Source organism: Lycorma delicatula, chromosome 7 (genome assembly GCF_047948215.1).
Source record: "Lycorma delicatula isolate Av1 chromosome 7, ASM4794821v1, whole genome shotgun sequence".
Lineage (NCBI taxonomy): Eukaryota > Metazoa > Arthropoda > Insecta > Hemiptera > Fulgoridae > Lycorma > Lycorma delicatula.
In genome coordinates, this window is record NC_134461.1 from 80,301,495 (window position 1) to 80,314,374 (window position 12,880).

General features: G+C 38.3%; 1 protein-coding gene across 1 annotated transcript in view; it reads right to left on the reverse strand.

Moving 5' to 3' along the window:
- Gnptab (N-acetylglucosamine-1-phosphate transferase subunits alpha and beta) overlaps positions 1-12,880 on the reverse strand; it is a 43,698-nt gene that overhangs the window by 30,163 nt on the left and 655 nt on the right. Inside the window, exons 2-3 of the mRNA XM_075372025.1 lie at positions 2,118-2,206; positions 597-758 (exon numbers count right to left, since the gene is read on the reverse strand). Of these exons, the coding sequence (XP_075228140.1) occupies positions 597-758; positions 2,118-2,206 (251 nt within the window). The remainder of the gene's footprint in view (positions 1-596; positions 759-2,117; positions 2,207-12,880) is intronic.

Genomic DNA, 12,880 nt, shown 5'->3' on the forward strand with positions numbered 1-12,880 from the left:
TTTCTTCATTCATTTCATTTAATTCATTCTTTTCTCCATTTCAAAACTATTCATTATTTCTTTGATTCCAATTTCTTCTTTCCAACAGTTTGCAATTCATGTACGGTACATTCTTGTAATATATTTTCATTTCTATGTTTAAAAAGAATGCAGCTACAATATGTATATAAAATGACTGTCAAAACATAATAAAAGCTGTTAAAATTAAGGCATGCAACGCTATATCCCAGCTTACTGTATAAAATATTTTCCCCTCATTCACTATTAAAAAGTTTTCCTTGAATAATAAAGAAGTTGATACTTGTAACACACACACATTTATATATATATATATATACATATTGTGGAAACATTTGTTTAACATCTTTTCTTACAAAGCATTTAACTAGCGTCATAAGTGAATATCTTTACGTGCTTCAAATCTTTATGCATTATCATACCACATCAAAGCAGTTAAAAATGTTTAGGCAAAATAAAAAAAAAGTATTAAAAGTCTGAAATTGTTAAATTTTCAAAATAAACTGGAATGATAGGTTAAAAAATTATTTATAAAAACATAATTAAAATAAAAATTAAGTAATATAGAACATAATTACCTTACAACCGTAAAATGTGATGGTAGACATTCCTTAAAAGTACAAGATTTTGTTAACTCCTTTTTTAAATTAATACGATACTGTTGTATCTGTGACTGTAATAATGGATCAGAGCCATTAACCCATGTATAAACAACATCAATCGGCAGATATTGGCATAACCTATAGAAAAAAGTTTTCTTTAAAAAACTAAATTAAATAGCTTGATTTAAAATTAACTCTTAGTGGTTTATGATTAAACCACTAAGAGTTAATATTTCTGTTAGTATTTCTGGATATGAAACTCCTTCATCCAGTTTCACCCTATTAAAAATGGTTTAACATAAATTTCCACATAATTTCATAGTTAGCATTTTGTTTTTTTTTCTGTTTAGCCTCTGAAACCACTGTAAGGTATTAACTTCAGAGGATTATATGTATGAATGTAAATAAAGTGTAATCTTGTACAGTCTCAGGTCGACCATTCCTGAGTTGTGTGGTTAATTGAAACCCAACCACCAAAGAACACTGGTATCCACAATCTAGTATTCAAATCCATACAAAAGTAACTGCCTTTAGTAGGATTTGAACCTTAGAACTTTCGACTTTGAAATCAGCTAATTTGCGATGACAAGTTCACCACTAGACCAACCCAGTGGGTTGGTCATAGTTAACATTTGCTAAGCCTTTAACATATTACAATTTTATATGCACATTAGAAATCTATTCTGTTTCAACATTTTAGAGGTGAATAAAAAAGAAATCCCAATTTTATCTCAGATGTAAAATAATATAGTAGATCTAAAAATTTTAAGAAAGCAAGAGTAATGAAAAAATCAATGTTAAAGTTTTATGATAGTTGCTGTTTTCACTTCCCAGTCTACAAGAGTCCAAGCCTCTTATAATAGTTACAGCTCATAAATTGCTGATTCTAACAGTCATTAATATGTCTTCATTACTCAATCTAAAATCTTTTTGAAAAATGTTCCCCATCTCTGTACATAATTATATTTAAGTAACTGAATAGACTCAGAAATCACAATACCATTTTTATGAATATAACTAAAATTAAGTTTTTTAATATAAGATGAGCAAAAAGAATTCAAAAACGCTATGAAAAAACACTCCTGATTAAAATACACTATGTTTAAAATATCTACAAAAATACACATTAAGCTAAAATGACCAACTCTGTCATGTTTCTAGGGTTGAAAATTATGAATCTGAATTTTTCTAGATTTCAAATTTTTCACTGTTTTATAATACCATGAAATACCAACTCCCAGCAAGGGTCTAATATTTTTTGCATTTCATCCACATCATCTTCCTTGTTAAAATATATGTGAAACTTGTCTGAGGTTGCAATACTAAAAAATAAAAATGCATAAATAAGAATATGACTATGAAACATTTGAAATTTCTTTCCACATATTTAAGTAAATAAATAATTACTGTGTTCAAAGTAATTATATAAAATTTCTTCCTACTTCATAAAATGTTTATCTATATTAAAAGAACAAAGGATAAAAACTGCTAACCCACCTCCTTTCTAAAGAAATTCCTCCAATGTTATCAACAATGTATGATAATAACAATCTTTCATCCTTTGTCATCATACCATTTAACCAAACCTAAAACATAAAAACAATATTTTTTTTGAAAATTTATATTTTTTAAAATACATTCAACAGAATTAAGCTACTTTTTTAAAAATTATCTTCTGAAAACAATTTTTCAGACATTTTGGTTTATGGTATCCAATCCATGATAAGAGGTAAACTACATCATTCTGACATTTCTGGCTACATCACACTGACCTTTCCAGATTATCTATACCATATCCAGGACTACTTGATCCAGATGAATAGGATTATGTGTTCTAAGTTTACATTTTTCTAAACACTATTACTAATCAAATTTTCTTGTTTTATTCTAGAAACAAAATCTTGTGTTCACTCCTCCTTGTTTATAACAGGATTGTACATCATTTCGGTTAGCTCAGATAGAAAGAATTCTATTTGTAATACATTGAATTTTAAATCTAAAAGACTAAACATTTAATGGGATACAAACCATATACTTTTTTCACAGAATAACTACAGTATTACAGTACTTTAAAAGGAAGTGAAGTTAAGTTAAGAGGAAAGACCTAAGACTGAATATACCTTCCTGCTAAATTTAGCTTTTTCAAGCTTCACTCAACTTTCACCACAAAATAAATGTATCAATTTAAAATCTGTTCTATATTTTTTCTTTAAAGAGGAAATGTGGATAAAAATGTACATGTACAGATACCAAAAATTTTAACTTCTCGCAAAATGACAAGTTACTTAGCAAGCAGCAAAAAAAATTTCAATATAGTATTCCTAACTGGTCAACCAACACAATTTATTTACAAATAAATAAGAACATTAAATAACAAAACTATGATTTTAAAACACAAAAATTATTACTTACATTTATAAAAAAAGGAAGAAAAAGACAATAATAATATCATATTGAAGATTGTGAAATGAACCAAGAAAAGGCTAGACGGTATTTGTTTTCATTCCCTTGATGCCTATCAATGAATGAATGAATATAGAAAACATTATGTACAATCTAATATGGGAATGAAATATGTTGTGCATCATAAAAAAAGTTAGAAACAAGTAAAGTCAAATAAGAAAAAAAGGAAAGATTCTTTTATAAAACGGACTTGCTTTAATTTATTTCACTATTCTGACTGACATAAATAATGAATTAAATTTTTTTAAATAAAATGATATGTTAATAATAAATATGACTTCATTAGGTATGTTTAAATAGTTAATATTATTATTGAAATTGGCAGCTAAATACATTTATTTTGAAAAGTGCATATTCATTAACAATATTATTTCCAACATATTTTTTAATAACAGTAATATACAAATATGTATAATATGTAAAAATATGGCATCGCATATTAAAATCGTAAAAAGTGAATGTCATAAATATATATTTCAAGGACATATTATGGCTAACAAATAGATAGTTTGTCTTTTTGTTCTTACTGAAAAAAATGGCCAACACTTAATATTTTTGGTCACTACTTACAGTTACATAATGTATATAAGTCAGCAAGCAAAAAAATGTGATTTCTGATTGTGGTTCAGTACATTTCACTCATTCAGCAAAATATTCATACACGTTTAAAGTATTTTTCTAGAAATTTAATTAAATGAATTAGTACTATCTCTTTATGATGTAAAATTTGGTATATTTTTAATATACGAGGGTTATTTTTTTTTCAAGGTCTGATCAGTCGCAAAATAAAAACCCATGCAAAAATCGGGTGAACCTTTGCGCATATGTGTTGTGCAGCGTCTCTAATATGGCCTTCAATCAGGCCGCGTCACTTCATTTAGTTCTGAACACGCAGCTAGCATGTGGGATTCCATCCTTGGCTCTTGTAGTGAAAGGTTGTGTCATATTGTGCTCTGTGATTGTGAGTTGTAACCAGTCCTGCCAGGTGTTCAACAGTTCTTCTACGTGCGTCGCCAGACAATGTGAGAGGGGTCTGCTAGGACATCAGCCGGGCGGCCAGCTACCTGGATTACAGGCCAGTCACATTAAGAAAAGGATAATCCTTTTCTTAATTTTACTTTTATCTATTCAATATTTCTAATAATGTAAAGTGAACTCTTGTAGTCATTGTGAATACATTAAGTAAATAGCCTATTATTATAGGACTATTGTGCTACTTTTAAAATAATTTTATTTTTTAATTGATTTTCTTGTCAGTGATTTTATTTTACAGCAAGTGTAAATTAAGTTTAATTTTAATTTTAAAATTTTTCTTCCTTATTTTCCTCAATGGAAGGAAAAATAAGGCCTCCTCCTCCCCGTTCTCCCACCACGGAACTGTCCGTCGGTGGAGAGGAAAGCGGGTCTGGCGCTAGGAAGCGCCAGGACTCCGCGCCTCCTATGGAGGCGGAGCCGGTAGCGGGCTGCAGCAGCCGCCAACTCGCAGGCTGATGATGGGGCCCCATCACAGCCTGCTACCGTCAGGCGGGAGAAAATCCCGCCGATAATGCTGGACTGCCCGAAAGGGTGGCCAGCATTGGCGAGGGACATAAAGTCGAGGATTGGGGGGCGCCTGGTGGCTAAAAGCACCGGGCTCTCGATAAGGCTGCAGCTGGGCAGCGAGGCGGATTACCGGGCGGTGCAGAGTTTTCTGCACTCGAAGGGAATCGCCTTTCACTCCTTTCAGCTCCCGAAGGACAGGCAGCTGAAGGTGGTTATACGGGGGATCCCCTATGGGGCTGCCCCGGAGGAAGTAAGGGAGGAACTGACCTCCCTTGGCTATGAGGTGGTTTCGGTTAAGAAGCTCCTCACAAGGGACGGTCGGGAAACCCCGACCTGCCTAGTGGCCCTTAAGAGGACCCCTTTGGCCCGGGCCATTTATGACCTTGGCAGTATTTTTTACTGCAAGGTCGCAGTGACTGCATTTGTGTCACGAGGGGGGCCACCCCAGTGCCACAGATGCCAGAAATTTGGACACTCGTCCAATTACTGCCAGAGGGCCCAGCAATGCGTAAAGTGTGGTGGAAACCACGACACTTCTGCCTGCGTCAAGCCGCGTGAGGAACCAGCCTCATGCGTCAACTGTAAGGGGCCACATCCGGCCAATTACAGGGGCTGCCCCTATTATAAGGAGCAGACAAACAAAGTCAAGGGACTTAAAAAGCCCGCGACTTTGGACGGCCGCAGCTGGGCCCGTGTTGCCGGTGGGGGAAAAACAGTCCCCAAACCGGAGGTGCCGGCACCCGTGGCCAAAGCGGTCGTGAAAAAAGGGGAGGTACTCTCCCCAACACCCGCCAAGCCAAAACCGGCGGCAACCACCAAGAAGGTGGTGAAACAAAAGGCGGCGACAAAGCCGGCCCCGGCGAAGAAGGCCAAGCCTTCCTCGACGGGAAAGGCAAAGCCTGCTCCGGCTGGGAAGGCCAAGCAGGCTGTTAAAAACACCGCGGCCCCTGTGGCCCCGCGCCCCGCCAAAAGGGCGGCCGCGCCAAAAGGCACCCCCAGCGGCAATCCGAAACCGGCTACCCCGTTGGAGACCACTGGCATGGACTTCCTGTCGCAGATGACAGTGAAGGATATCCTGCCAGATATCATGATGGTTTTGCCACGCCTGCTCCAGGCAAAATCTCTCAAGGACTGTATTCAGTCCTTAATAGAGTGCCTCATGGCTGTACTGTCCAGGTATGGTTAGGCCCACCCTCAGACTCTTGCAGTGGAACGCCAACTCAGTAGTAGGCCGGACGGAGGAACTATGCCGTCTGGCCGAGGATCTACTGATAGACGTGATACTGTTGTCTGAGACGTGCTTGAACCCAAACAAGCAACTGACCCTTCGGAACTATTTTACATATAGGACGGATAGGCCAGTTCGACCCGGATCTCGCACCTCTGGTGGAACTGCGGTTTTAGTCCACAGACGCCACATGCATACGCGCGTTGTTCTTCATACAAACGTGATGGAGCAAACGTGTGTGCATGTGGAGCATCTGGGCACGGTGTATCGGCTGGTTTCGGCTTATAGCAAGCCGAACGACGCGGTAACCGGCGCAGATCTGGATGCCGTGCTGGAAAATTGGGATGGGCCCGTGATACTCATGGGCGACCTCAATGCCAAACACGTGTCATGGAACAGCATTCTGACAAATCCGAATGGCAGATTGCTGTACGAAAGGGCGAGAGCCCGCCGCTTGGTCGTCGTAGGCCCTGAGGTGCCCACGTTCGTGCATCGCTCAGGCAGATCTAGGCCTGACGTGCTGGATATCGCAGTCATGAAGGGGGGTACTCTCCCATTCATGATTGAAACGATAGAAGACCTCAGCTCGGACCATTCCCCTGTCCTGTTGGAACTAGGTCAGGCAGGGGGTGGCCGAGATCCCCCGCCTATATCCCGAAGGTCAGTCAACTGGAAAAGGTTCTACGAGACCCTCCAGCGGGAGTACAGACCGGTAAATCCTGAGCTCCTGAACACCCCGGAGGAAATCGACGACACTGTCGGGCGCGTCACGTCGTCAATGACCGAGGCCCTGGCAGGCAGCTCATCGGCCAAAACTCGAGCAGTTGTTCGAAACGACCTCCCTCCTCATATCTCCGAAGCCATAACGGAGAAACGACGACTGAGGAGGAGATATCGAATCACCCTGTCCCCCGCTGATAAGCGGGCCTTTTATAATCAAACGGACAGGGTAAAACAACTGCTGACAAGCCATCGAGAGGATTCGTGGAACGAATACCTCGCCTCGGTCTCTGACGACATCTCCTCGGTGTTCAGGTTGAACAGGAGACTGCGAGAAGGGAAGAAGCCTCGCCATCCGGTTGTGGGGCAGCGAGGTTTTCTTGCATACTCGGAGGCGGAGAGGGCCGAGGTATTCGCCGATACCTTGGAGGAGCAGTTCACTCCAAACCCCCCTCCCTCCCCGAACGACGAGCACACAACCGAGGTGGAATCCTTTCTTGTAGATTATTTCTCACAGGTGGAGGACGCCCCTCTAGAGATTGACCAAGTCACTGAAGCGGAAGTTTCCGCAGCCATTAAGGCCACAAGCCCCGACAAGGCCCCGGGTGTCGACGGGATCAGCGCCCGTGCATTCCGGAACATACCGGCCTCCGTGATTACAGCAATTTCGGTGATATTCACGTCCATTTTGTACGTTGGATATTTCCCGAATTGTTGGAAAACGGCCAAAGTCGTATGTTTACCCAAACCGGGGAAAAGTTTACTTTTCCCACGGAATTATAGGCCAATCTCCCTGTTACCGGTATTGTCTAAGTTGTTCGAGAGGATTTTTCTCGAAAAACTGAGGCGATACATGGAGGGAGAAGTGCGGCCCGAGCAATTTGGGTTCAGGGAGGGTCACTCAACCACCCTCCAACTGGTAAAAATAATAGACGACCTTGTCGGAGGCCTGAACAGGAAACGGGTGACTGCAGCCGTTTTTCTGGATGTGGCCAAGGCCTTTGACAAAGTTTGGCATAGCGGGCTGCTTTATAAGCTAGCGCGATCGGCGATCCCCTACCGCTATGTCAGACTGATGCGGTCATATCTGCTAGACCGACATTTTGTCGTGCGCGTAGGGGAAACGATTTCCTCCACCAGAGAAATAGCCGCTGGGGTTCCCCAAGGAGCAGTACTTTCCCGTTCTTGTACACTTTGTACGTGAACGATATGCCGCTGTCGGAAGGGGTCAAAACGGCCCTTTATGCAGACGACACGGCATATTTCTACGAATCCGCAAATGTGGATTACGCGGTCCGGAGGCTCCAAAGGCAGCTGGACTTAGTGGAACCGTGGCTCGACATGTGGAGAATCAGGGTCAACGGTGAAAAATCGGTGGCCGTGATGTTCACATGCAAGACACGAAAACCGACCAGAGAGCTGGAAATCTCAGGGGAGAAAATCCCTTTTGAGAAAACAGTTAAGTACCTGGGGGTGGTGTTGGACAGGCGGCTTACCTTCGGCGAACATGTAAATTATGCGACCCGGAGGGCTAAGGCCGCCAGAGCCTCGCTATACCCAGTGCTGAACAGTGCCAGCCCGTACCCACTGGCAACTAAGCTCCTCATTTTTCGGCTGTACGTACTGCCGATTCTAACATATGCTTACCCGGCATGGGGGGCAGTGTTGAGCTCCTCGCTTCAAAAGAAGATCGAGGCCGTCCAAAACATCGCGTTGCGGACGATCTTTGGAGCTCCGTGGTTCGTCAGGAACGCCACTCTCCGATCTGATGCGAGATTTCAATCCGTGTCCGAGGTGGGGGTGGCGCAGGCGCGCAGACTGTTCGGGAGAGCGGCTGTGTCCGAACACAGTCATCTTCGGGACATCTGCCGAGAGGACCCAACTCCGACAGTTGTAAGGAAGCGGCCTCACGCCGTACTGGACGAACCACCGTGATGGTGCGGTGCGGTAGCCGAAAATCGACAAACCAGGCTTAGGGGCCTCCATATCGCATGAGCCATAAACGGAATAGTGCGTCAGACGCGTTTCCGGGGTCGCGAGTGAAAAGTTTTCGCGAGTTATATAGTTTGAAGACGTCAAACACGGTAAGTCGCGCATAAAACAAAAACGCGGTCTAAATTTAAAAAAAAAAACTTACAGTAAGACAAAATATCCCAGCAATTGCGACTCCTCCGGAAAAGGGGACGCATTGCTCCCTCCTTATAGCTAGTGCCCCGTTGTGGCGTATTCCTGCTAGCCTATTAAAGAGTTAGCACCGAAAGGACTTCAGTGGACGGTCTGAAGGGGAATTACGTCGGGAGGACAGGCTTTATAAGCCTAGCCTTCCGCGGTCGGCCCATGAAATGGGTTCGATAACGCTGGTTTAACAACGGATTGGAATGCAATTAAATCCGTCTTAAATTCACTAAAATAATAATAGACAAAACTTGAAAAATTAGATCCGAGATTAAAAAATAACCCTTTTAAAAACAAGCCCGATTAGAATGATCCAGCAGCAAGGGACTCTGTCCAGGTTCTGCGATAAAGTAGGGAGTAATAGATTCCTGCCAACTTTGCATTCCATTCCATTCCAGCTAGCATGTAAACATGTCTACAATAATAGCATCTCCTGCCAAGTGTGAAGTGCGTGCGTTTCTTCAGGCTGAGGGGTGTAATGCAACTGAAATTCATCGACAAATTAGTAATGTGTAAGGTGAAACTTCAATGAGCGACAGCAAAGTGCGACAATGATGTAGGAACTTTAAAGCAGGACGTACAGATGTTCATGATGCAGGCGGTCAGGGAAGGAAGCGAGTGTCAACCAATGATCTTGTTGAGTGAGTGGATGAGGCAATTCGAGAAAATCGTCAGTTCACAATTTCTGTAATGAGTGTGTAAACTTCAAGGTCAGCTCTCTACACCATTGTGAGTGAGAGAGTTCAGTACCGCAAACTGTGTGCATAGAAACATGGCTGAAAACACAGGCAGCTCCGTTCTATGATGAGGGCATTGGAAAGTTGGTACCACGCTACGATAAATGTCTAAATCGGTGTGGCGACTATGTAGAGAAATAGTGAAACTATGTAAGTACTTGTTACAAATAAAAAATTTTTTATTTTCACTGTGGTTTTAATTTTGTGACCGATCGGACCTTGAAAAAAACCCTTGTATTAAAATTTGAATTATTCTCCAAGAGGCTTCATGAATTTAAACAATTTTAAAATGTTACGACACTTTGTCATGTTTTTACAATAAATTGTTTTACACATTAGTTTCAAAGTCCTCCTAACATAGAAAATTCCATAACTCACATGCATCCAATTACAAAATTCTATAATATCATAACACCAATAAGCTAGTTTATTTTTTCAGACATCCATCCTCATGTGAACATCAATGAATTAATAAGGATAACTTTCCACAGATATCTTAATGACTGTCTATCAACTGTGATGCATAACAAAAATTGTACTTACATTTGCTAACTTAATATCTGACAGTCAATTTATTATTAGTTGATGAAATACAATGAATTAGTTTGGGTCAATCCATTTTAAGTAACCCAAGGATGGTTGCTTGACCAATTCCAAAAAATTGAAACTTACCTACTTGTTTCCTACATGTCTCAGGACCTTAAAACTATTTTTTTTTTAATTTTTTATTTAAGCAGTTTATCTGTGGCGACCGTTTTTGTTGGTACGCACACCTATTTCTGTGATTGTAAGGGTTTACAGAAAAAATCACAACTACAAAAATATTGGTCTTGGAAACATGAAACAAAAAGCAATTTATTCATATTTTCTATCTTTATGAGAAAATTACCAATAAAGTTGAATATGAAAAACTGTGAAATTTCACATTGGTAATTTTTTTTTTTTAAATGCATGGGTTGGCATATACAGTTTGAATTTTTTTATATATACGTGTATGTTTATAGGTTTACCATAAATAATAGTAATAATGGTGATACACTTACTCCTAAATTTTTTTTTAAAACTAATTTTAAAATAAAAAATTCAAAATTTGTTTTCAAAAAACTCTAATGGTGCTGGTGACAAAAAACTCAAATTTGCACAACTTACAATTGTTTTTGTAGATATTTATGATAAATTAAAATGTTTCTTGTGTACTGTACTAATAAAAAAGTTATAACCTCTCAAAAACCATGAAAAACCTGTTAAAAGCAATACCATTTTGATTCGCTAAATAAGTGCACGAAGAGGGTTTCTTATCTTCTTGGCAGTTTAATATTTTTATACTAATTACTATAGTTGAAATAGACTTGTTTGAACAATTCAACTGCAGTGTTCATGTCATAAGAGGCGCTTTAAGTCATTTCCAGTTGTAAGGAAAATTCACACTGTAACATGCTCATTTACGCTTGTTGCATCATTTAGCTTTGCAGTTACAGACTGGTCAGTCTGACATTAGTCAGTGACCTGTTCACATCTTTACTGAGTGTCTCAAATTTCATCCTGTGTTTGGAAGTGTTTATTAAACAAATAAGTTAAAATCAGTTAAATTTTTACATTACATTCAAGTAATTTTACATAAAACAATGGAAAAATGATGTTCCATAGGAAGTTATGTAAATAAAGTGTCATAAAATAGTGTACGGTACAGTGCCAAAAGAACTCATTAGAATTTGTGAATTTAGTGATGAAAACCAACAACTTATTTTTTTATGTGTTAATTCAGACGTCACTTGTGTTTGTAAATATCATGAAAAAGGTTTTTGTCAAAATTCAGTCACTTGTATGGTATTGACAGTTTTGTTGCGACCCTTTGAGAACTCATAAAAAAAACGGTTAAGAATAACTTAAGACAAATAACATTACAATAAGTTCTTAAAAAACACATATTTTTTCAAATTTAAATTTAGTTCCTGGAAAGTCTCCTTGTGTAAACTGTTTCAAAAGTATTCTCAGTAGAACAAAGAACTATATGAATGCAAAGACAAGAGCAATGCATTGCTCCACAACACAATATTGAATTGGATGCTGCTTGTAGCATTTTGGGTATATCACCTCCATCAACTAACTAACTACAGTGACAGGTCATTCTCACACAATCTCAAGAGAATTATCAGAAGAGATATCACAGCTGTTGGTTAACCACACTAAATAATAAACTTTCATTGCTACAAAAACACTCTATTTCATTGAAGAATAATTAAAATTTTGCTACAATTTATTTTTTCTTTGAGAGTGTTTACAGAAATAAACAACTATAAAAACAGAAATGAATTCTTGAGAAAAGATGTAAAGCTACTAATTGAAATCTGTTTAGGTATGTTTTACAAGCATTTTGAATCAAAATTGTATTAGGTTACTGGTATTGGTTAAGTTATCATTAATAATTTTAAAAAAAACTATTTTATAAATATTGAAAACATCAACTTCAACAACATAGGGCTAAATAAATAAAAAATGTATGGTGCAAAGACAAGAAACCGCCTTGGAGCACTTATTTAGAGATTCAAAATGATACCGTTTTTAACAGGTTTTTCATGATTTTTGAGAGGTTATAAATTTTTTATTAGTGCAATACACAAGAAACCTTTTTTTGCCATAAACATCTACAAAAACACAAAGTTGTGCAAATTTGAGATTTTTATCACCCCATCAGAGTTATTTGAAGCCAAAATTTTATTTTTTTTAATTAGTTTTCAAAAATTGATAATTTAGGCGAAAGTGTATCACAATCATTAATATTATTTATAGTAAAACTACTAACATACACTTTCTTATGAAAAAATAATTCAAACTGTGTATGCCATCCCATCTTTTAAAAAAATTACCAATGTAAAATTTCAGTTTTTCATGTTCACCTTTATTGGTAATTTTCTCATAGAAAAAAGAGAAACAGGTAAATAAACCACTGGACCAATCTTTTACCTTGAGAAAGAATGAATAAATTGCTTTTGTTTCATGCTTCCAGGACCAATTTTTTTAGTTGATCACAGAAATAGGTGTACGCACCATAACAAGAATGGCGGCCACAGATAAACTGCTTAAATTAAAAATTTAAAAAAAATAGTTTTAAGGTCCTGAGACATGCAGGAAGCAAGTGGGTAAGTTTCAATATTTTTTGAAACCCGCTTATGTTTTTTTGAGACACTTAAGTTACATTAATAATTTAAAAAAAACTATTTTATAAATATTGAAAACATCAACTTGGGATTGACCCAGGCAACTAATTTTAATCTCTGGAAAGTGAATAAAGCAAATAATGGGAAACTGTATTATTTTGCAAAGCAGCAATAATTATAAAATAAGCAAAAACAAAACAATAAAAGGACAAATAAATACAAAATTGGTTATCCAGA